Raw genomic sequence first — 25,097 nt, 5'->3', positions numbered from 1 at the left:
TACACGTGGAAATCCAAAGACCACGATATATAAAAAGCAGAATGAACAAGACAAGAATTTTCACAAGCACTGGCTGAGTATCATGCTACAGGAGAAGGAGACTCTTAATACAAGGTTTTAAAAATACTTACCCTATCATTCATTAGCAAATCTTTAACAATAAAAGTGGCAACCAAAGATTTCAAAGGGGCAGCAAATTGATCAGGTGCTAGCATAGCTATATGGCCAATAGTAACCAACGGCGTAATAAGATGCTCAAAATTGCTTGGATCCAGGCTCTTATGCAGTGGCTAGAAAAAAGGCAACAAAGTCATATATTACTGATATAATCTGCATCTTATTAGGACGAGGAAGGCAACAGTTCTGTACCAAGTTGTCCATATCTATTTCTATTTCAGAAATACAATTTTAAAATCTCTATTAACTAGATTTAAAGACATATTCACCAACAAAATGTCCCCTACAAATCAAAAGAAAAATCAGGAAGAAAGACAAAATGTTTATCACATTTGGCTAGTTCAAAAAGCAGTAGCTCAAGAAGGACCATTTAGGAAACAATGGATTAAAAGCATATTTTCTTGAAGAAGCACACGTATGCACCTAAGGATGGCAATTTCAGTAATGGACTATGATTCAGCCTTCAAGACAAAAGGCTGATGGGCACTAATCAAAAAGTACATTTGCAGTTATAACTACAAAATCTATTTATATGTAGTTATATATGTAGTCTCTACTGTAATTTTGTTTTCCATAATTTCTGTAACCATTTAAATACTTTGGGTCAGTCCCAACAGGGGTGAGGAGTGGTGTATGGCTCCTCTTTGCACAAATACTACATGTTTACAGCAGACTTTGTTTTACTCCATCATCTGTTAAAACCCATAACCCTAAACATGATGGACCGTGGAATACAAAACACTCTACTACTATTTTTCAGGCCACACTGTACAAGAATAAAGAGAAAGGGAAATAATATCTTTTCTAAATTAGGTACAACTTGCTGTATAAAATGCCACTACATCCCTTAGTCGACACATGCAATATAAAAGATCAATAAAAATTAACTGAAATATTTTAACTTTACCTCAAATATCTGTGCAAACTGTGTTTCTTTACTGGAAAATATTGCATGGATGCAGTGAATAGCATACTTGGCTTGACGAGGAGGTCCCTTTTTAGCTTTATGATGCAACACTGGAAGCAAAGCACTTAAAAAAAAAAAAGAAAGCACAAATTATCAAAGATGTACAGATATACCTATACAGAACACATCATCTCTGCAGAAGTGTCAATTGTACTGGTTTTGGCAATTTCGTCAAATATAGAAAAAAGCATATTTACAGGGCTTGCAAGTAAAAATACCTTGGGGTTTGTTGATAAAATACCAAGTGGCAAAACAAACATTTTATCTGCAGAAGTTACTAAATGGTCTTTTGGAAATATTCTTTCCTACACATCCCCATTACACTGCAAAGAATGTTTTTACATTGCCATATATTTAATTCAGGAAGAACACATTAGCAATTCTGAATGGCAGTGATAAAAATTATAGCAGTATCAGTGACATGTCAGCTGTCACTGCTTTGGATATATCCACTTTGCTTCCATTCTTCAAAAAGCATTGCATTTCAAAGCCATTCAAAACTCTTTCCTGTTTTACCTGAAGTAATATTTTCTTCTAAAAGCATTCAGGATAATGCTACAGCATGAGAAAGAAGAATGAGAACTTCCAAAATCTCATACAGTACAGAACACTACTGAGAGTAAGATATACAACTCACGATCGTATATGAGGAAAGTCTTCTTCAATTTTACTTCCTGTATTTTTGAAAATTTGTAATGCAGCTTCTGCCACTTTTTCATCATCCATTTTCAAGCAAGCCAGAAGAGATTCAAAAGTTTCAGCTGAATGAAATGAGATTGGGTGCGTAAATGAAAGTACCTGCCAAAATAAGATAGAAGCCATGTTAATATTTTTTAAAGATCCACTTACACAGAACATTCTACGAAGAGTCATTTTCCACTGCCATACCGGAAAATTTATAATACTCTACCTGTTTTATTCACCAGAGCTACTTTTCTGTTTTTCTGACTTTTTTTTTTTTTAATAACTCCTAAATTTCTCTGTCTTTACATGTGATCTCATCTTATTTCTCCAGTCTCAATTTCTTCTCCTGTTACTGTGAACAGGCACTTGTTAGTGGCTACATCTACACTAGCAAGGACTGTGTTAGAGCAGAAACAGGTTTTAAAAGAAACACAATCAAGGTCAGGAAGCAATATTCACATTTCAGGGGGCTTACTCCAGAGTACTTCTAGATCGACTGAACCCACTTTAGCCAACGTGTGCTTCTGAAGCCCATCTCATAATGCAGCTGTGTGCTCTCAGACTTCATGCTGTTTGCTAAGTGGAATAATGGGTTGTGCTTCAACTCCAAGTTCCTGTCTCTAAAATAGAAATACAGACATACCCAATAGGGTCTCCAGTCCCTCAGGCTTTCTACAATAGCTCACCACATCCTGTACCTCTCCTTCAGATTCCTGGACTCTATTTTCAACTATGACAGTCCTCCCACGTTAAAAAAAAAAAATCCTCAATTTGATCCCTCACAGAAGTTCGCCTTCTCATTTTCAAGTGGCTGATTATTAGTCTCTTTCCGTATAACATTCTGACCAGAGACAAAGAAACAATCCTCAACATCTAGAAGGAACTTCTTCACGTGCAGTTTTCATCTTTCACCAATTTACTTCCCTCCCTGCTTCATCATACAGTATTCCCTTTTCTGAACTTCTACATCTGTCCTTTCTAGATTCTTCTCATGATGTGCAGACCATTTTCAGGACGATCTTACTCCTCTTCCTTAACTGTGCTGTGCCAGCTTACATGCATATTTAAATACTGACCTGAAAGCCTTCTTGCAAACACGTAGTGCTTCACGACACACTTCAATCTTTTTTAAGATCTGTTTTTGTTCTACTGTCTCTTTGCACTTTTACACAAACATGCACGTCTGACTAGAGAGTCACATGCTCTCAGATGAACCTACTAGGCTCTCAATTGATATAAGATGTTCTGAAAACTTCAGTACAGGAGTCCTTTAGATTTTGATACACTGAAGTCAACCCACAGCTGGCCTACTCCCAATGCTACCATATAACCAAGGTGGCATCACAGCACAAGTACCTTTCTGTAGAAGTACAGGCAAAGCTGACATTACATAGTCTCTCTCAAAGACTTCAAGCTAAAAGCACTAACACAAAAACCCCTATATACTTGCATTTTTCAAGTTTCACACTTTTAATAGTGTTCGTAAATAATCCACTGATTATCCCTTTTTCCCCACAAGAAAAAGGGAGAACAGAATATGAAATTTTGTACAATGTGCCCAGAAATGCATCTTGATGGGTTTTGCTGTGCTAATGGAATCTCAAAGATAACACATAGTTGAAAAAGACAAGACTTGAATTTATGAGGGTCTCCATGGAACCACGGTATTGTACTGATACACAAGTACAGGTCCAAAAGTAGAGTAATTATATTCACAAACTGCTGAATTCACACTCTAATAATCAAAACTCAATTGCTGATGCCAAACAGAAAACAAGTTTTGACTTCCAGAAAAAATCCTAAATTATTTATAACCATAGGTACATGCCATAAAAGATGAGAATAAAGAACAAAACCCAAACCAGTATTTTCCAGATAGCCACCACACACTTAAGACCAAAAATATTATGTGCTAATTAAAACTTCATTTTAACAAAGTTGCTTCAGAAAGTTTTGCATGCTTACCGGCCCCCAGGAGTATACTTGCCTTAAGCAATTCAAGACCTGCTCTGATCGCCTGGTCAGTAGGTACACCCTCATCTTCATCATCAGCTGTTCCATCTATAGACTTGTTTACTTGCTTGATAAGGGCACTGAAGAGGAAAATAAAACACAGCCTCATATTTACTGTGGTTCCATCACGTACGAGCATTTTTATAAGTTTAAGATATAATCTTCTTAAAGGAACTTATTTAAAACATAAGCTTGTTCTAAAACAAGTATGTTAAGTACCTGTATAATTGCGCCCATTTTTTAAAATGGTAAGAAAAGAGGACCCTGAGAACTACCAACCTGTCAGCCTCACCTCTATGCCTGGAAAGATCATGGAACAATCATGGAACAGATCCTCCTAGAAGCTATGCTACAGCACAGGGAGGACAGGGAGGTGATTCAAGACGGTCAGCATGGCTTCAACAAGGGCAAGTCCTGCCTGAACAACCTAGTGGCTTTCTATGATGGGGTAACCACAGCAGTGGACACAGTAAAACCAATGGATGTGATCTATCTGGACTTCTGTAAAGCCTTTGACACGGTCCCTCACAACATCCTTCTCTCTAAATTGGAGAGATATGGATTTAATGGGAGGATAAGGAATTGGTTGGATGGTCACATCTAGAGAGTAGTGTTCAACAGCTCAACGTCCAAATGGAGATCTGTGACAAGTGGTGTCCTTCAGGGGTCCGTACTGGGACCGATGCTGTTGAATATCTTCATCAATGATACAGACAGTGAGATCGAGTGCACCCACAGAAAGTCTGCAGATGACACAAAGCTGAGCAGTGCAGTTGCCACACTGGAAGGACGGGATGTCATCCAGAGGGACATGGACAAGCTGGAGAAGTGGGCCTGTGCAAACCTCACGAGGTTCAACAAGGCCAAGTGTAAGGTCCTACATCTGGGTCAAGCAATCCGCGGTTTCAATACAGGATAAAGGACGATGAGATTGAGAGCAGCCCTGCAGAGAAGGACTTGGGGGTGCTCATTGATGAGAAACTTGACATGAGGTGGCAATGTGCCCTTGCAGCCCATAAGGCCAATGTATTCTAGGCTGCATCAAAACAAGCATGGCCAGCAGATCGAGGGAGGTGATTCTGCCCCTCTACTCCACCCTCATGAGAGCCCACCTGGAGTACCGTGTGTTGGGTTCTGGAATCCCCAACATAAGGATATGGAACTGTTCGAACAGGTCCAAAGGAGGGCCACAAGGATGATCAAAGGGCTGGAGCACCTCTTCTATGAGGACAGGCTGACAGAGTTGGGGATGTTCAGCTTGGAAAAGGGAAGGCTCTAGGGAGACCTTATAGCAGCCTTCCCGTACCTGAAGGGGGCCTGCAAGAAAGCCAGTAGGGACTTCTTACAAGGGCGTTTAGTGATAGGATGAGGGGGAATGGCTTAGACATTATGAAGAAATTCTCCATGATGAGGGTGGTGAGGCACTAGCACAGGTTGCCCATGGAAGTTGTGGATGCTCCCTCCCTGGAAGTGTTCAAGGCCAGGTTGGATGGGGCCTTGGGCAGCCTGGTCTGGTGGGAGGTGTCCCTGTCCCTGGCAGGGGGGTGGAACTGCATGATCTTTAAGGTCATGCAGTTCCACCCCCCTGCCATGACTCTATAATAATCTAGTTGCCCTCCTCTCCTGTCCAAATCAAAGCTTATGAAGCGTTTAGTTAAAAATGTGTATCCATCATGAATTGAGAACTATAGACAAATTGCTCTGGAAGAATGACCAAAACAAGAAAACAATTTGAGCATTACAAGCAACAAGTACAGGTAATTATGGTGAGGTTGATAGCTGCTACGGATTCTTAATTGATGCAAAATAACTGTTCAGAATGTTTAGGCTATAAACAAGAGAAAATAATAGTAACCATTAAATAGCTGTACTAAGAGATGTTGAAAAATTTCGAAGAACTATCTCCTGCCTATTTCACCTTGACAGTAATGCTTGGTTTTTTCTTACACTGTATCCTAGGAAGGAAAATAGTGATTATCCAAATGATCCCATTAGTGAGTGGTGCAGGCAGCTTCCCTACTAAGAACTGAACAATATTCAGAATATTCCTTCAGCACATCCTGTAAAGAAGCTATAGTAATAAAAAAAAAAATCCAAACAAAAAAGTAATTAAAAAAAACTCAGCTGGTAAGCAGCCAGTCAGCCCCATCTCCAACTTCCAATTTCTTTTTTTTTGCCCCTAGGTGGACAAAAATGACCATGTATTAGAAAAAACATAGTAAGAGTCTCAAAAATAAAGCAGAAGTTTAGTGAAGATGGGAGAAGGCCAGTTCCATGGCAAAACTGAAAATACAGGCTTTATAACAGGTTGTTATGCTTGTATACACTGTATGGCAGTTAGTCAGTAGGTAGCTGGTGAAACAAATATTACAACTTAGTGCTATGCGTGAATACTACTTTAAACACCCATTTTATATTGTTTCTGTGGATTTATTTTCAAATTTGAAGCAAAAAATCCAGCTACCCTTTGTACTCAACCCAAGATCAGAAACGGATTTTTAAGTGAAATCTCAGTGGCCCAATTACACTGCATTCATTACAGGCAGAAACTGAAAAGCTCAAATACTTGAAAAATCAGTAACTACAGTTAGAACTAACAGATAAGAATTTACCAGTATTTAGAATTAGTTTTCTCTAACAAGGTACTGAACATCTTAAATACAGCTGTTAAATAATCACTTCAGCAATTACTTTTATCCTCTTGCATAACTTCACTGGCTTACCCTTCCTTAAAGTCCTGATGCCTCATCACCAATCTTTCCTTTCTCAGTCAAATTACTGTTTATGTCAGTATGAGGCAATATTCTTGGTGGAAAGCTTCAATGAATAGCCATGGACAGAAATTTATTTTAGAATAAGCCAATTAAACTTACCCCAGCCCCCAGATCAGCAACTGATCCATTTCTACTGACAGGTTGTCCCGGCTGTGCTAAGTGACAAGTTTTCTGTAGCTACATTCAGAAATGAGAGTACCAAAACCTCTAAAGCAAAAGGCAACAGAAGAAAATACTGCAGGTCACAAGGCCTTAAACAGTACCTGCATTATCGATTACTCTTTCTGCTTTACTCCTTCAGCTTAAAAATGAAACAAGAAACCCCAACTTCAAACCCTGTGATCCATGTCTAACAACATACAAACACAAAAATACCTGATAGATTCAGTATCAATGTGCACAGGAGCAATTCTCTCAAGAAGAAACTTTATCATTTCCAGGAAAGGATTTGTTGGCTGTTTTGGATTACCCAACTTCTTTGTTATTTCTCTCTGCAACAGAAGTTTCAATTAAATTTATTACTAAATTACTACAGTTCCAAAAATATTCACACATTTTAAGAACAATTCTTACCACACATCCTTCGGCCTGTTTGCAAGAACACGTTGGGCTAACAAGCATTTCTAACTGACTTCTTATTTTTTCATCGTCTTCCAGAACTTGTGTGAACTTTTTCATGAAATCTTGAGCTTTCCCTGGATCAGGAAGGTTCCCTTTAAATAAGAAAAAGAAATCACCGTTTATTTTAATAAGTATCAGTACTGCAAATTATACACATTTGAAACGTCACTCCTGAAAAGTTTTTGCGCGCGTTTCAGTTAACCAAGAAGTGGGGGGGAGCAGGAAACCTCACACCACAGAACACCTTAACATGTGCAGACATAACTATGAGAACATGAATTTCTAAAAATCTGTGTATCCACAGACCTCCCCTGGCTATTCGCTTCCATCACCTTTCACACATTTTTCAGCAAGTCTGCTTGTCCCTGTTAATAACAGTAACAGCTAAAGTTGAAAAAAAAAAAGTCAGAAAGATTACGCACTAATCAACTTTTATATTACAAATAAGAGGAATAAAGGAAATGGAACATGGCCATTCAAGTAGCAAGATTCAGTCTTGCTCTGCATTTCCGCAAAAATGTCCATAACCTTCAGTGCTATCTTTTTCTACCAGAAAAGCTGGCATTTTTTTTTTTTAAAAAAAAAGGTTGAATTAAAAACAAATTTCAGAGTTGTAAAGCAATTTAAGAAGTAAATTGTAAAATTTCGTTGTAAAGAAGAAGTTGTTGTTCTTCATACTGGTTTTAATGCTACTCGTATGGTGGGCTGGAAGAACAAGCTGTTGCTTTGTGGTGGGTGTTTTTTTCTTTGCTGAGACTTCAGACTACATAGAAGTTCTTTGAAGTGTCTTCCCCTGCTACTGAAACCCAAATTCTTTTGCATTCTCCCAACTGCACTTGCAATACCACCACCTCAAAGATAGCTAAGTCAGTGGATAGTTTAGATTAGTTAATATATATTCTATAATAAATGCTTATGGAGACATTAACACCCTAGATCATTTACATTCCAAATTAGTCCACAACAGATGCAACCAAAATGTCATGTGATAAGCTTCATGACTGGAGATATTTTATATTAAGGAAGTAATTCTGCTTACAGCTGTCTTGATTCTTCAAAGCATATTGTTACATCATGTTTATCATCATTTGTTAACTTTTTCCCTTACAAAACTTCTTTTTTTAAACTTATCTGAAAGTAATTTTTAAAGTAAGAAAGCAATACAGTTCAACTGCAATTTTCAGACAGTGTGAATACTTCAGCTGACTTACTTGTTATAACCATCACTTTTGAGAATATAGCCTTACTGCTGGCATCTGTCTGCAAGTCACAAAAGAAAAATGGATTAAGTAAAGATTTTACATTATATAGTTCACTTGGAATACTGCATTATCAACAGGTCAGCATCCATTTTGCTAACATATCCATGTGTTAGAAATCAAAACCACCAGAGCAAAGTTAATGCAAGACAATTACAGAAAGTAAAAGATCATGACTACAGCATCACGCTGTCTCACATATGCTTACGTAAAATATAATCGATTGAAAAGAAAAAATATAACACGAACAGCACAAATGGGTTATATCTGTAACTGTTTTCCTCCTAAAGCATGAACAATAAGCATTCAATTCACTTTATCATCTTGTTCAGATATTGATTCTTAGTAGTTTCGGTAGTAGTTCCCACCTTACCGTAAAGAACAGAACAAGTCAATAATATGACAATTGCTGCCTCTGTTCATCTGAACAGAAAAGGTAGATGATAGCAGAGTAATTGTAGAAGTAACAATCAGGGACCATGACAGCAAAAAAGGCGAACACAACTGCACTTCAGGATATCTGCGAAGCTCAGATTTCAGTGAAATTGTTCCTGATACAGTCTTGTCCAACAGCACCTTACCAGCAAAATAAACTACACAAAATAGACTTCTTATAAAATTTATTTTCCTTTTGGCAGTAATTTTTCTGGTACAGGATTTCTAATTCCACATGTAAAGCCCACCTTAAAAGCTAGTTCTAACACTGAGTAAATGGAAAAGAAAAAACCAACACATTTCACAGCCAGGTAAAACTACACAGCAGGTACATTTTCTTAATAAGACTATATTTCCTAACAAATAAGTGATGTTTCTACAATGTATCACCTGCTACTGAAGGTAAACTAGTTCCCAAGTCACATTCTCCTCACTTTGAGATCTAATCCACAGTATTCTACAGACTGGGAAGTTTTATGGAATTACACTGAAGTTTGAAATATTAAGGAATCATCAGTAGACAATGACAAAGTAAATCTTTACAGAATCTTTCCAGCACCCTAATCACTTTCAGAAAAATGCTCTTAGGTGGGCAAATGAAGAACAAAAATATTCATTGCTGTGCAATGTGTTGTTAAACAACTCCAAATCTTTCTAAGTAAACTTAAAATTGGAACCTGAAACAAAACTCAAGCTTAACAGCAACGCTGTATGTATTATATAGACTCACCAGCTTCCAAATCACAAAGAAAGCTGCTATATTGCCAAATGACTTCTGACAGATCAAGCACAGTGGCATTACTCAGTCTGCAAGACTTCACAAAATGCACGTGAACAATATCAGTTACAGGCTACAACTATCAGATTATATTCTTCTGAGAAAAGATTTAAATAAAACACAATCACACTTCATGTGCTTTCACTGAAAAGTACTTAAATTTAAAAAGAATAATGTTTAGCACCATTGTTGCTAGAATTGCCTTTTATAGAAATCCCTTTATAACAAACAAAAGTGGCAGTAGATGAGCCTAAAAATTACAAACGAGAATAATGTCAAATCAACTTAGAAAGAGGTCTCATCTTAGGAGAAAAAACAATTCTTCTTACCCAAGTACTTAACATGAGGCAAGTAAAGACCTAAGGTACGCTTTTTCACCAGGTTCATATCAGGAAAGAGCTGCTAAAAGGTAGTGATGCAAAACACTAACATTTTCTTATAAAAACTTCAGGACCGTGGTTAAAGTCTTGTTCAAGCACATCTAATTTCTTTGTATTTTATTAATGAAATCTGCATATAGATCTCAAATACAGTTCAAACAAGCCATATCAGCTTTGGACATACCAAAATCACAACCTATTGCAATAACTTTGGCTAACAACAAATGGAAGTGTCTGTTTCCAGGAGTCTTCTTCTACTTTTCAGAGTAAACTTCCCTTCTGCAGTTGACTAGATACTATGGAAGAAAATAAGATTGAGTTCTAACATATCTGCAGAGGGGTTTTGTCATTAAAAAAGGAAATTATTTAGTAAATTTGTGGAAAATCTGGCAATACTGCAGAATAGCAGCAACCTTGGAAAGAGCACAATATAACAAAAATATAACATAAGATTAAGACAAGTAATGCTTTTAGTGAACTCCATATTGTGACATGGACACCTGGCACATAATTCTAGGCCTTACGTATTCTGCAGAATTTTCATTACTTTTTAGTGTTGGAAGAATACTGCATTTTCAGGATTTTTGGCTGTCACAGCTGAACGGGTATGCTCAGACAAGAAATAAAAAAAAAAAAACCAAAACAAATCAAATGTCATTTACAGGATTCAAATAATGATGTCAGCAAATATGGACTCTCCACATTCATAGCTCTTCCAACTCGGAAGAGAAACACCAAAAGTGTACTGTGGAGTTTCTTTTGTTCTGACCGGTCTGGTGCTGGCTATAGCCAAACATGAGATAACCTCAGTTAGAAGTACTCTTATCTTCTAGCAGTATAAACCCACCGATAATGACAGACTGAAGGAGATCAAGAAATATTTCTTTTTAGAAGACCTACTGTGGTACCTGTATCTACATTATCTTGCATTCATGATATGGAAGCATCCCTAGCAAATGAAGTTTATACTCTAGTACAGACAAACCAGTATTCATTCACTTTTCCACATGTGAACAGGCAAGTTCATATATTTATTTAACTGAATACCACTGCTGTAAAAAAACTAGAGCAGCTGTGCTTTTGCTCTGCAGAAAAGTTGTAACACATTTTAAAGGAAAATCTGATGCCTTGCCTTGTCTCTTATTAGAAGAAATTATGATCAACAGAAATGGAAAATTTCTTAACACATTTCTAGCCTCCTCAATAGTGCTTTCACTAGAGAGAACCTGAACAGGGGGAAAAAAATGCCTGAAGAGTTTCAGTAAATGGCAAAAAGATTTTCAAAGATGAGAAAAACTGTGGTCTGGAAAGTTACAAGAGCTATAATCACAGAATTATGTAGGTTGGACTGTTGGTCACCTAGTTGAGCCATCTGCTCAAAGCAGGACCAGCTCAGATCAGGTTTTGTCCCAGGTGTCATCTAGCTATGCTTTAAACACAGGGATGAAGATTTCACAGCCTCTCTGGGATACCTGTTCCCATATTCGATCACTCACACAGCAATTTTTTTCCTACTACCTAATCAAAGTTTCCTTATAGCAACTTCTGTACATGCCTTGTGCTATCCCTCTTCACCTCCAAGACCTCACGCAATTCCTAACTTGCCACAGGGTAACAAACGAACAGTTAAGCTAAAATGACTGACTGGAGAAATTGGAATGAAGTGAAAAAGCACCTATGGTAACACAAGTCATAGTCTGAAATGTTACTAGTTCATCTCAGTTTTATTTCCTGAAAGAAAACAAAGTTTCTACAGCTGTGAGTGGCTATTTGCCTCAAGATTATTACTACCTTGAACTGTACGCCCCCTCAGTTTATGATTATGAAAAAATGCTCCTAGCTTAAATAAAATGACTCAATTATATAAGTTAATTATCAATTTAGGGGAAAAAAATCCCTGAACGATGCAAGGAGCCTTGCAGAAATAAAAATCTTGGGAAAAGTAGCTAAGTATCTACATTGGGTATAAAGGTCATGGTTTAGGGTAGCAAAGGACTACTGGGATGTAGCAGGACCGTGCAGGAGGACTGCTCTGTGCCAGTCAAAGTCACTTCTAGCCAGCTCCACAACCAACAAACCAACCCACGACCCACTAAAACTTCAACCAGTTGAATGACCACATCAGGCCTCTGAGAAAACACATTTAAGAGAGGAGACACTGGTAAAAGTATGACTCTAAAGGGACTGTGGCCAGTGGAGGAATCCACGCTGGAACAGTGGGTAAGAAACAAAGAGCAGGAGAAGGCAAGGAACCACCATGCCTTGGATCCCCATCTCCTGTGCCACCACTGCCTCACCGAAGCAAGTGAGCATAGTGTGCAGTTAGAGACTTGGAGATCACAAAGCAGGGAAGAGACATATAAAAGACAAGTCAATAGATGTTCCCCTAAGCTTGTATTTACTTCTCAATGCCAGAATCAATAATTAAAAGTTTAAGCTAACTGTCAAACTAAGTTATGTAGAATTTCCTGACTCAAAACCATTTTGCTGCCTGCAACAGCATCTCAGACTACAATAAGGCCCCTAAACTCTCCCATTCAGTCCTGTTACTCAAAAGAATACTCAAGTCTAAAGAATTAGCACTTAACAGTGGAAAAACAATGAAAGCCACATGGACAAACACAAACATGTCAACAGTATACACCATTTTCAACGCTATTATTATGCTGGTATTTATCAAAACCTGTATGTTTAATTCCACATAATATTTGATATTTTAGAACTTAGAAAGAGCTTATGTTACATCTCCCCAAAAACAAATGCAGAAGTTGAAATTTCACTTAAAACTCAGATGTAGAAAACATGAAGAAACTAACTCAGGTTTTAAACGTATAAATGCACTTTAACTACACCAAAATAGCATATTAAGTAAAACTGCACATTCACTTTATAAAGATAAATTCAACTTACTTTGGGTTGTTTTATTAGGTCAACTAAATCCTTTACTTGATGTCGTAGCAGATTTTGACATTTCCACATTTCATTCAATGCTCTAAAAAAATTTTAGAAAGATTTAAGAGAGTTGTCAAAAATCACCTATTCAATAAATAGCACAACTGTCCAATAAGAGCCTTTAAATTTTTTTCAACTTCAGATTCAGAAATGTGCTTATTGGCTGAAATGCCATTGTTGTGTGAGCAAAGGCTAAAATGTTTCCTAATGGCATGATATGGAAAATCTAACTAGTCACATTAGATTGGAACAAAGTGAGATTTTGAAACGTTTCATTTCAGATGCTTAACTACTTCACCTTCAAAAGAAGCAGGAAGTAACTGATGGCTGGCCCATAAAGAACTCATTTGTACAAGCCCGAAATCACTCTTCTAAAAACATTCCAAAAGCAGGCTAAAACAGATGTTTAAGATTTTTATCATCAAAACAATGTTTTTCCTGCATGCAGAAAGCAGCTACTAGATGAATAAATGATTAGATTTATAAAAGGCACACTAGAGAGATTAAATAAATTGAAAATTAGAAAGATTTCCAGGCAAAATAAACCATATAAATCTAAAAAAGCCACAGCTTCATTTTAAAAACCTCCAGAATCCACAAGTAAAGAGTAAATTCTCTATAAATAATTAAGCATCTTTAAAATGAGTAGTGCTGCACAGGGAAACTGTAAAATCCAGATTTTTTTTTTTCCTAAAATAATAAGCACAGAAAAGAATCCAGGCTGCATTTTTGTTTAGCCTATACTAAAAGACAGTAAAACAATAAGACTTTATTTCTCAAGTGCTATTCTTAATTTTAGTTCATTACAGTTGTAGTTATCTTTAGGCAGGTATATACAAGAAATGCAGGGGATTCAAACACAAGTTTCTGTGGCATTTGAAGGCTTTGGGTTTTCTTAAGCCATTCTTCCATATACGAAGCTTTTTTCTAGTCTCTCTTCTGTGAAAAAAACCCCATGATTTTTCAAATGACTGAGTATTACTAAACAAAAACCAAAGTAAAACTAACTAAATTCAATCAAACTGTGAACATTACATCAGCAAAACTGTTATTGGTCAAATTCACGTGCACGTACCCATTCTAAGCTGGAAAAGTTACACAACATAATTGTAAGTAAAACCCATGTGGAAGACACAGAAATAATTCCTTCTGACTCTTAATCCATCTCAGCTGCTAAAGGAAGGAGTATATTAATTGAGAAGTTTTTTTGCTGTTTATGGTTAAAAGGTACCACACCCTGTTAGAACTATTAATATTTGGTTGTTTTCCCCAAATCTCACTTGCAAAATAGATACAATGCTACATTCTCCTTTCTGATAGTTTGTAAACTACTTTTGTCCACTGGCTTAGGCTACTCATAACAATTTAGTACTGATTTACAATATCTGCACCAAACATTATTTTGCAAGTACTCAAAAATAGTACATACTTCACAGCATTTGAATCCAGTGTTGCATAAAGGTAATATAAACATTTCATTCGTTCATTTGTTTCCAAGTTGTGAGGGACCATGTACTGAGCAAAGATGCGTTCCACAAGTAATCTGAAAAACAGGATTAAGAAACTTAAACTGTAAAGGCAGAAATTTGTTTTGAAATGCTAAAAAACATGTATTCAAAAATTCTCAGACCTACCTTGAGATCAGTTGTTCCATACAAAGGTGGGATTATTAAAAAACCTAAAGGTCAAGTTACTTAACTTCCACTATAATAGGCATAAGCTAAATAAAAATATGTCATTACAGAAGACAACATTAATCTTGGCATCAGGACATTTAAGACATGGCATATCATCAAAATCAGATACATTGATCTAAATAGGAACTAAAGGATTCTAGAGAAGGATGTCTTTTAATTATCAGCTAAAAGAGATACTATAACTGAATTTCATTACGAGTCAGTGCTGGGGTAAATTCATTTATTGACTCAAATTAATGGACCTAAAATTAAAAAAAAAAAAAAAAAAAATCACAACAGTTATATCAAATGTCACCATGAAACCCAGAAGGAGGATTCGTATACAAGTCAGAAGGAGTTGAATCCCCTCCACGCCTTCCCAGCCTCTCCTCAAGGGTTGATCTCATTTCTTTTGCTTCCACAATAAAAGGACAAGTACATACAAAAAGAAATTATTATACATTTCTCCTATAATATGGAAGTTCCTTATTTGGAAACAGGAAGAAAGAAAGGTTCAGGTCTGCCACTTACACAGAAACAACTAAGAAAAAACAAAAGGAAAACTAAAATGTGTTGGAATCTTTAATAACAAGAGGTCCAAGACCTTTGCAAACTGCAGTCCACATTAACATAATCGAGTAAATAGGTAAAAAACACAGTTGGAAGATGTGGTCAACCCCCAAATCCACCTAGTTTAAAAAGATCCCGAAGCTTAAGAGAAAGGTGAGCGAGTACAATTGGATCTGAAAATCCAGACAGTTCTGCCCACCTCCATGGTACCATGAAATAATTGCTTATTTTGGAGCTGAGGCCACAAGTTTTTGAAAGGGTTTGAAATCCCATTTGAATCTGATTACACTGTGAAGGCCAAAGGCTCATTTCCAAAGCCACCAAGTCGGCCTTGATTACTCAAGGCGGACTAGTTCCAAACCAGTCCCCCACTAGTTCCCCACGTGCAACCATCCATTTTTCAATACTAACAAACATATACAAGGCTGTAGCTGGTATGACAGAGGCACTGCTTTCACCACAAATCCAGGACAAGGATCTCATTAATGGCTATTATCACACTTCTCCACACAATCAACTAGCTTTCACAAATGACTTACCGGTCATCAATACTGTTTTGATAATATATATGTAGAAGTTTATCTTTTATCCACGATATCTGTTTTGCAGCTTCTTTTCCTGCTTCTGACTGTAACGAATATTTCTTGTATATCTGTGCGAGTCCCATCATAGCTTCTTTCCTTACTCTCCACTTGAGGAAAAGAAATAGTACCCAGTTTAGCAGTTCAAAACTCAAAACTAAGAATTTCCTGGTATTTCCTATTCTACATCAAAATAAAATAAGTTTCATTTACGGAAAAAAAAGTTAAACTGAGTTCTAATTGCAACATTTTCTCATTAGGATATATATTGCATCGTATCCATTATGGTAAACCTTTCAACATCAGTAACTACTATGCAAGTATGCCTCTTGAATTTAGAGCTGTTACAAACTGAAGCTAACATCCTTACTCAACGATCTACACTGAATAGTTGCAATTGTATTACACATGCCACAGGGAAAAGCACGTCACAAAAGAAAAAAATCAGATATACGTTAATTTTAAAAGTTTCCTATCAAGAGCCTTGTTTACTAAGCTTTAGCAAAAGCCAGCAAACCCCACAAATTTTACCAAATAATGAAACATAGCTACACTAAACTTCAAGATTGCTCAAATCTGAAAGCTACTACACTGGTTTGTAGTCTTCCAATGGTCTTAATGAAAACAAATAAGCTACCTACCTCTGGTGGTCCAATATTTTTCATCAGTAATCTACAGTATACTTTGAAACTTACTTGCAGAATTTCTTACAAAAGAACATTAGAATGTTTTACAAGGATCTCATTTTATTTAAAAAATTTGCTAAAACCAGACAACTGGAACAACACTGTCATGCTTCAGCTTATTATTTTTTTATCATAAAGAAAAATACAGCGTAATGAGAAACATGGCATTCCAGTCAGAGGCAAAAGAAGTCTCATTAAATCAGACTGCTTCAAAAATTTCTCATTATATTGGTTTTCATTTGTCATTTTGAAATCAGTTTAGCATTTTTTAGAAGTGCTGCTTTTTTAAAAGCTGAATTACAGTCTAGAAATATAATGTACTGCCATTATTAGTACTAATTATGTCTTACCCGCTTGTCCAGAGTTCGTTCTCTGACAAAATTAAGCAGATGATCATTGACAAGCAAAAGGTCTTTTTTAGCAGCAGTAACTATAGATACTATAACATCGTGCCTTATGGCCTCTTCAGGATCATGTGACCTCACTTTAAGATATTCTGTAAAAAAAAAAGAAGATACGTATTCCATTTTAAGTCTACAACTTCAGATACTTTTGTTTTTCTAGACAGTACTTAAATGACAGAAGCAAATCCTATCATTTTCTCCTGTTTTGAGCATCAACAGTAAGAAACAAAGAGTTTTCACTAAGATTAACTGGAATGTCAGTAAAACCTCATATTTCCTTAGAATATAAAAAACTTACATCTTTGGCATTATGGAGATAAGAGCTATAGGGCTACACTTCTATTTTTATTATTTCTTCTAACAGTTAGGATGTGTCTACATTAGTATTTGTTATAGCCAAACAGAATTGGATCTGTAGAGTAGAACAGATAGTGCCAAGAATTTGATAACCACACTACATACGTTTTAAAGTCTTCCTTCAGGCCAGAGGTTACCCTCTTCCTGCAAACTCCATCCCCTTTGGCTGTTGCAGCACATTAGCTGCCCTTCTGACCACAACTTCTGTATTATCCACAAGGAATCTAGTTCACGTGCCACAGGAACACTCCACAGAGGGAGCCACATAAGCATTGTAAGCAGGGACAAATTAAGACACATACTTCAAAAGTCTACTCTTTAACCAAGCTATAATGCTAGTTTAGTCATCCTACAACAATATTTCTATTGGCTCATTGCTACTTATTTAGTAGCACCAATCATACTATTGACATTTCAAGATTTCTGCTACTAAGTGTCAAATGTTAGCTACTTACTGTCATTTTATTATAGAAAGCTGACAAATGGCAAAGTTCATTTATATTTCTATAAGCACACATTTTAGGTTAACGGAGAAGCACAAATAGGTAGGAAAATGCATATAAAAGTTATTAAGATCACTGCAGATAAGACATATCAGTTAAACATTGATAGCACTAAGAAATTTTGAAAATTCAAAATTTACTCTGAAGGAAATAATGAGAGGTTACTGTTGTATTATTACTGTTCAATGATAAGTGAGAATGTTCAGGTCTCATCCGAAATACTGGCTATTAACATTTCTGGTAATCAACATTGGTGTCAAAAAAGCACATTAAGAAATAAAAGCTTTGCAAATAAAGATGTCATGAAATTTTAAATCCAAGTAAGACTTTTTTTGTAAAAAAGTTTTGTTCACAAAAACACGTAATAAACTCAAACAAAGAAAGAACAATGCCACTGCACAAAACAATTCTGGTCTCAAACACCAGTGAGGCAGAGAAATTTTTCAACAATTTGACTTTAATATGTGCTGTGGGGAAAGAGGGGAGGGGCAAGCAAAATTACATTTCCCAGGCGATACCATTAGAGGGGGCACAAAGTCCTTCTGCAATGCAGGAAAAAAAAAATCCTGGAAAATACAATTGTGATAATTGGAAGAAATATCTTACCCATTCCATTAAAGAACGGTCCAGAAACATCTATTTTTTTGAGCTGGTTTAACAATCCTAGTAACTATGGGACAACTTCAGCCTGCCTGTATTTGTGTCTAACTTGACAAACGCTCAGCAAGCAGGAGAGCAATCACATGCACTTAACAGACCTTTAAATTCCCTCAAACAAACCTACAAGAAGTAGGAGATTTTTTGATAGGGGGATCAGATAGGGGGATCAGATACAGTCTCCATATCTCCATATTTCCCCCTCCACTTTGAAGGTGGAAAAAACAAACCAAACCATTCTCTTTAATTACGCTTTTTTCATCAAGACATCGGAAGTAACAAATTTTAAATGCTTCTATCTATGCCAGTTGCCTTCTTCCTATAGAGGTCTTGAGTTACAGGCTGTGTTTGATCTGAAGGAGCAGGAACCAACAGCTGTGATTACAGTTAGAACTACTGTTTCCATGTTTTAAATAGTGGATGCATAATGTTTACACGTTTCAGCTTTGTGGAACTGAAGGCTCCATTTTGGACCCTACTTAATAAATGCCACAACCATTAGATTAACCTGGCTGTCTTTGCCTGATCCCATGGTGCTTAATTTCAACAGCCATTGGGAATGCAATGACACTGTGAGAGGCAGAGTGATCTCTTCAGTTAAGGTACTCTTTATGTACAGTCCCCTCACTTGAGAAGAAGCACTAGAGGCAGAGACTGTGGCTTAGAAGTCCAACCTCAATTATGACCTCCACAGCATCTTACAGTGTTACTCAGGATTACAACGAACCTACAACTTTTCCAAGAGACTTAAAATTGTATTTTAATGTTGTAATAAATCTGGTACCTGTTAAATCTTTTGCTAGGTCGGGATGGTTCATAAGGCAGTGACTTGCAAATTTCACACATTCAAGACGAATAGGAACATGGATATCATTGAACCTATAGAAACAAGACAATGTATTACAACAACAAATTAAGTACCACTTCTACTAAAGCAATTAGTTTATTTCCACACAGCTTCAAATACCTCTGAAAAAACTGTTGTGCCTCCCACGCACATTTATATGCATAAAACATATCTGATTTCACAGTATTAAGATAACAACTACTTATTAGAAAGATGTCTGACATACTTGAACTATCTCTTCTGTAACGTTCCACACAATTAGCCATGAACCATGTATCACCAACTGAAAAGTTTTAAGACTACAATTATGAACTCTATGATAGCAAACAAATGGGCATCTCGCCTTGTATCCAAGATAGATCACTTCAACTTCTCTAAGATTTCAATTCCGAAAGGCTGAATTAGGTTTGATGCATGAAAACTAGCATTTTCTCGTGCTTAATTCTCACAAGTAATTTTATAATAAGACTACCGATGTAATGAAAGTTACAAACAAATCCTTGGGTTTAAGCTAATTAAAAATCAAATTTTAGAATACTGTTGCTGTTGAAATGCTTATTTATCAAATTATGATGTTTTAAGGATGTTTCAGTAAAAAAGAGGTATGTTTTCAAAATCAAAAGATTTTAAGAATGGTTCCTTTAATAACAAAGCTATCATAACTTGATAACAAAGCTATCATAACTTGGGTAAAATCCTTGAAAAAAAGTAAATGCACACATGTGATTCACAGCTAGTTGAAAACAGTAGTTGCAAACAACAAATTACACACTTTCACATTGCTTCACATTGTAACACAGTGAATCATTTTCCTTTGCACCTAATTAGATGTGGTATTTTTTTGATGACATGCAATGTTTTAAACCATTACATACTTTCAAGCAACAGGCGTTCCCTCAATTCAGTTTCCTGTGCTTTTAAAAGTTGCATTTCTTTGAAGACTCTGGTTTTGACATAATCGATTGAGTGCTGATTTACTGCATTTGTAATAATTTATACATTTTGATCATAGTAGCCATAAGCAGCCATAAGTAAGTTTCTCCCAAATAGAAGCTCCAGCTTTATTTTCCATTTCAACCTGGCACAATACTTCAAAAAGATGAAGTGTGTATGCATTATTGTAAAAACTTCATACCTCTTTTAACGATTCCTACACTTAAAAAAGCCTTGAAACCAGTGTACAACTGATGTACATAAAAGCCTAAAAAAAACCCAGTTATAATACCACCTGATATTTCAAATGTCATTTAACACTGTTTCAGAACTAATCCATCACTGAACAGTTTCACTTGTGAAGAAATTAAAATAAACTATTCCTTTTTCTTGACAATGGCAATAAAGATGTATGCAAAATAATGAACATAACAGGGATGATCTGCAATTGTTCACTCTGCAGAATCACACACGCAGATGATGTGTGTAGAATAATCTTTTTAGCATTATCTGTCAGATTTCTAAAAAAAGCAGTTGAATTATACTTCATCAAATACACTCGCTCCCTTCTCAGAATGCAACTAAATCAGCATATTATACCTCCCCAAGTAGCACTGCCAAAGCGGTTTGTTTTGAGATGCCAACTCTGAATCCTTGGCCCCAAACATTTTTGCTAGAAGTTTTACAACCTGCAGCCGTTCTTCATTGTCATTGCTCTGCAAAACACACACATTTTTTTTTCATTTTAAAAAAGAAACAACAATCCACCAGCAAAAAAAAAAAAGTTTTTTGTACGACTTTCACACCAATATGTTTATACACCTCTAGAAAAATCATAATACAAGTGAATCATTTTCTTCATACACAAACTTCTGTGTCCAGACAAAAAAATCTTCACTATTACTGGGAGAAGACAAAATAACAAAGTGAAAAATCCCCAAAGTAGTGTCAAAAAACAATGTGAACAAAGCCTGGAGAAAAATACAGATACATGAATACGTTTAACTCTCATTTACAAGTTACTGATCACGTTAGGAAACCTGGCGTGCTTATAAAAGCTTACACAAATTCAAGCACAACACAAAACACAAAGAGCTATATTTGTCTGCACATAAAGGTTTACACTTTTCTAGAATATTGTGTAATTACAAACATTTTGTTAGACAGAAAAAAGTTTTCAGAAAACAAGTTTTTAGAGAACATGACATTAATTACCCAAGATGAACAGGATCTGTATTTAAGCCTATATTTAAAAATGCTGAGTTACAATAGATACTTTTCTTTTATATTTAAAACCAGCACTAACAGAGATAAAACAAGGTCTTGTCCACTACGTTTTCATTATCCTTGGTTTGCATTACACTCGTTTAATACAACACACAGCATCTGAAGCACTTTGGAAATGTATGCTAACATTTGTGCAATTAGCATGTACTTAGTGTTCACCAACATTTTTCTCCTGCTTATTAAATAAATAAAAAAAGAACAGAACAACTGTCTGCACACATCTTTGAAAAGGAACTAGCTAAAATGAGTTTATATTAACTAGGCGTTATTCATTCTTTATTATTTCAGTCTTTTTTCTGGTAATAAAGACAAGAACTGCTGTTTTCTACCCACTTTGACAATCTTATTAATTCAACCTTACCTTTTGAGGAGCACAATATACCTGTCAGAGTTCTCTAACACAATACTACAGTCTTACACACCAACTATTTCTATCTGACTCAACCATAAATAGGCTGAAAAGTTTGCCAATACATCCTTTTAATTCAGCTCCTTAAAAATGCAAATGGATTTTACATTTGTAAAATTCTTCAAGTAACAGAGCAAGAGAAGTTAAGGACAAAGAAGCTTCTAACACAAATATATTATTACATTAAAAAAAAAACCCAACTAAAACATCCTTAATGAATTAGTTACAGAATAAGTTTTCACTGTGTTAGCCACTAATCCAATTATAAGACACCCAACTCACATTTAGCTCTTTTTGTAGAAACAATCAATATTTGTGATTATGTACCAGAAGAATTTGCTACTACCTAAATTTGTGTCAGATGTTGGTCTCCTTGAAAAACATTCTTACATAAGCTCCTGGAGGTAATGAAAAACAACGAGTATTTCTTAATAATGACTGAAGCACTGAGGATCCAGAGGGACTTTAGGAGTAGAAGTGGACACATGACCTGAAACTTGCCAAAGACTTTAACCACCACATCTAGGAAGAAAGGAAGCTCTACAGTAATTTTATTCATTACTTCATATTGGTTTAGTAGGATTGTAAAATAAAGACCTAAATCCCATTATGGTTATTTCCTAAATAGTCAAGTAATGAGCTTTTCATTCACTTGAACATTAAAATGGTACTCACTTTCAGTAATACAAATTTCAAGAATTCAAATATCAAATAAAGGAATATTGGTTTCCTTTCCAAGCTGGCCTACACAACAATACATTCCTGCCTCTGTTCTCTCCTGCACCGATAATGTTTCTGTATCATTGCTAGATCTCTGAACACACCACCTTATAACACCAACATCAGGTACAAATGACTGCTCCTCACAGCAGAAGTTAAGTTAAACAAATTTCAGTGGGCATTCTCCTGCTAATCTCCCAGATACCTTTCCAAAATTAGGTTAAAAAAAGTCATTATCAGTAAGCAGCATCCATGATTTGACACAGCATTCTCAGAGTGTTAGAGTTTAATAATGCTCCTGTTCTGCTACACAAGAACACCAGAGTTTTTTCTTTACAAAACCTATAGAAGTTTAGTGGATTGATCCCGGCCAAAAGCCAAACACCCACCCAGCCTTCCTCTCACTCTCCTCTCCCGTACAGAGAAAGGAAGGGGAGAAAACAGAAGGAAAGTTAAAAAGACTGATGGATTAAGATAATAACAGTTTACTAGGTAAAGAAAAAGCTGCGTGCACAAGTAAAGGAAAAAGAAGAATTAATTCACTAATTCCCACTGGCAGACAGGTGTCCCACCAGTTCCTGGAAAGCAGGGTCTCCACGCAGCACTTCCGTGGGAAGGCAAATATCACAAGCACAAACATTCCCTCCTTCCTTTCTCCATTCCTCAAGCTTTCATTGTTGAGCATGTGTTCCCTTCTCAACCTTCTGCCCTGCCCGAGCCTACTATTGGGGTGTGGGGAGAAAGCCTTTACCTGTGCAAGCACAGTTCAGCAATGGCCAAAACATTACTATGCCCTCAACGCTGGTTTAGCCATAAATATATAGTACCATACAATACAAGCTGCTATAAAGAAAATTAACCCTATTCCAGCCAGACTCAAAAGCGTAACTTGTTTGTCCACTTCTGTTTGGTACATGACATGGCACAGCACACGTCTGACTGCATTTCAATTCTCTCCAAACATACTAAGAAGATCCTTGGGACAGACAGGACAAAAAGCAACTGAGGGGATAAAGCACAGAAAAGCTGCTCATTTCAGAGAATACCAGTTACTGCCAGTAACCTTTCATTCTTCATCCAAGTCAACATGTACAATTCCTACAGCAGTTAAAACTACAAGCCACAGCAATCAAACTGCATGTACTCTGGTTGTATGAAAATGCTAAGGTGCTTGGACACCAGGTGGCCACACTGTTTAGATACAAAACAGTAAATATGCACAACAGTGTTACTGTGGCACTTGTTAGAGTGGTAACTCTAACAAGAGTTACTTGTAAGCTCCCTCACAAGTTCCACACTAACAGTTTCATAACCTCTCCATGCATGGTCAAAAGTTTAATTGGTCACTGACAGGAAAGCTCTTGGATTCTTCCCATGCTCAAACAGACAGTTTAGAACTTCTCTAACACCTTGATCCCATGAAGACAGATCAAGAAGCTTCCTGGCACAAAGATCGCAAAAGAAACTCGGGGAAATGGAGACCAAGAGATTTGGATCCTTTTATTACAAGTAATGAGTCACACACATTCGTTCACATACTCAAACTCCTACCAGCCACAAATACTGAGAACAAGGCAGCCCAATCAACTAGTAAGCAGTGGAGATGGCTCAGTGAAACTCACCTGGCTGTTGGGAGAAAACCACAACCAGCACATCTTTTTCAAAATGTACCACAAAATGTTTAGAAGTATAGAAATAAGATACTACCTGGAAATTTTGGTTCATGTACAGAATACACAACTATTAGGAAAGTTGCTGATACCAGGAATAATGACTTTAGAAACACTTATCACTATCAAAGAAATTCCCTGGACTCATATTATGAGACCAAGCACCCTAAGGTCAAGATGAAACAAGCAACCAATCCCTGAAAGAACAAGTCAAGAACATCGAGAGTTTTCAGCATACTCCAAGAAATAGGAAAAGGTCCTCAAAATTGGAACAACTGAGACCAAAAGCATCTTCCTCCACCATCCTCCACTCTAACTAGAATTTATGGAAAGGAGCATGTCAGCCCTTGTAGTCATGAAACAGGAGCACATTCAACAGATTTCACAGTTTTCATTCTGTCCTCAGATAGAACTCAGTAGTTCTCATAAGCCAAGGCAGAACACAGCTTCACCATAAGGCAAGCATACTCACAGGAGAAGCCTGGACATGACCTCCCACTAAGCAAAGTTACAGTTCTCTGTAAATGATTACATGGAGTGGTCCGTAGTCAGAGACATTTGGTAGGCAAACTGCCAACAACGTCTACTGTTAAAACTTCAACAGCTTACTATCAAGCAGGACTGAGATCCTGTTTCTGCAGTGCTGTGTGAATTCTATAAGATTGCTTAATTTTCCATCATGACAGCCACGCAATCCTCAAAAAAAGACAGCAAAGAGTCCTTCTTAAGCAAGAAGAGGTACACCCACCAGCATTAC

At 36.5% G+C, this 25,097-nt stretch overlaps 1 protein-coding gene across 4 annotated transcripts in view; it reads right to left on the bottom strand.

Moving 5' to 3' along the window:
• The window catches only part of PDS5B (PDS5 cohesin associated factor B), a 103,086-nt gene that overhangs the window by 33,469 nt on the left and 44,520 nt on the right, over window positions 1-25,097 (bottom strand). For all 4 annotated transcript variants that reach the window (XM_054074846.1, XM_054074838.1, XM_054074862.1 and 1 more), the window contains exons 9-21: window positions 20,855-20,970; window positions 19,259-19,353; window positions 16,904-17,049; window positions 15,826-15,977; window positions 14,470-14,583; window positions 12,999-13,080; window positions 8,448-8,496; window positions 7,189-7,328; window positions 6,991-7,106; window positions 3,816-3,921; window positions 1,782-1,942; window positions 1,085-1,208; window positions 132-290 (exon numbers count right to left, since the gene is read on the bottom strand). In XM_054074846.1, coding sequence (XP_053930821.1) covers window positions 132-290; window positions 1,085-1,208; window positions 1,782-1,942; window positions 3,816-3,921; window positions 6,991-7,106; window positions 7,189-7,328; window positions 8,448-8,496; window positions 12,999-13,080; window positions 14,470-14,583; window positions 15,826-15,977; window positions 16,904-17,049; window positions 19,259-19,353; window positions 20,855-20,970 — 1,560 coding nt within the window. The remainder of the gene's footprint in view (window positions 1-131; window positions 291-1,084; window positions 1,209-1,781; window positions 1,943-3,815; window positions 3,922-6,990; window positions 7,107-7,188; window positions 7,329-8,447; window positions 8,497-12,998; window positions 13,081-14,469; window positions 14,584-15,825; window positions 15,978-16,903; window positions 17,050-19,258; window positions 19,354-20,854; window positions 20,971-25,097) is intronic.

This window comes from Cuculus canorus, chromosome 1 (assembly GCF_017976375.1).
Source record: "Cuculus canorus isolate bCucCan1 chromosome 1, bCucCan1.pri, whole genome shotgun sequence".
Lineage (NCBI taxonomy): Eukaryota > Metazoa > Chordata > Aves > Cuculiformes > Cuculidae > Cuculus > Cuculus canorus.
This window is presented reverse-complemented; position numbering and strand designations above follow the sequence as displayed.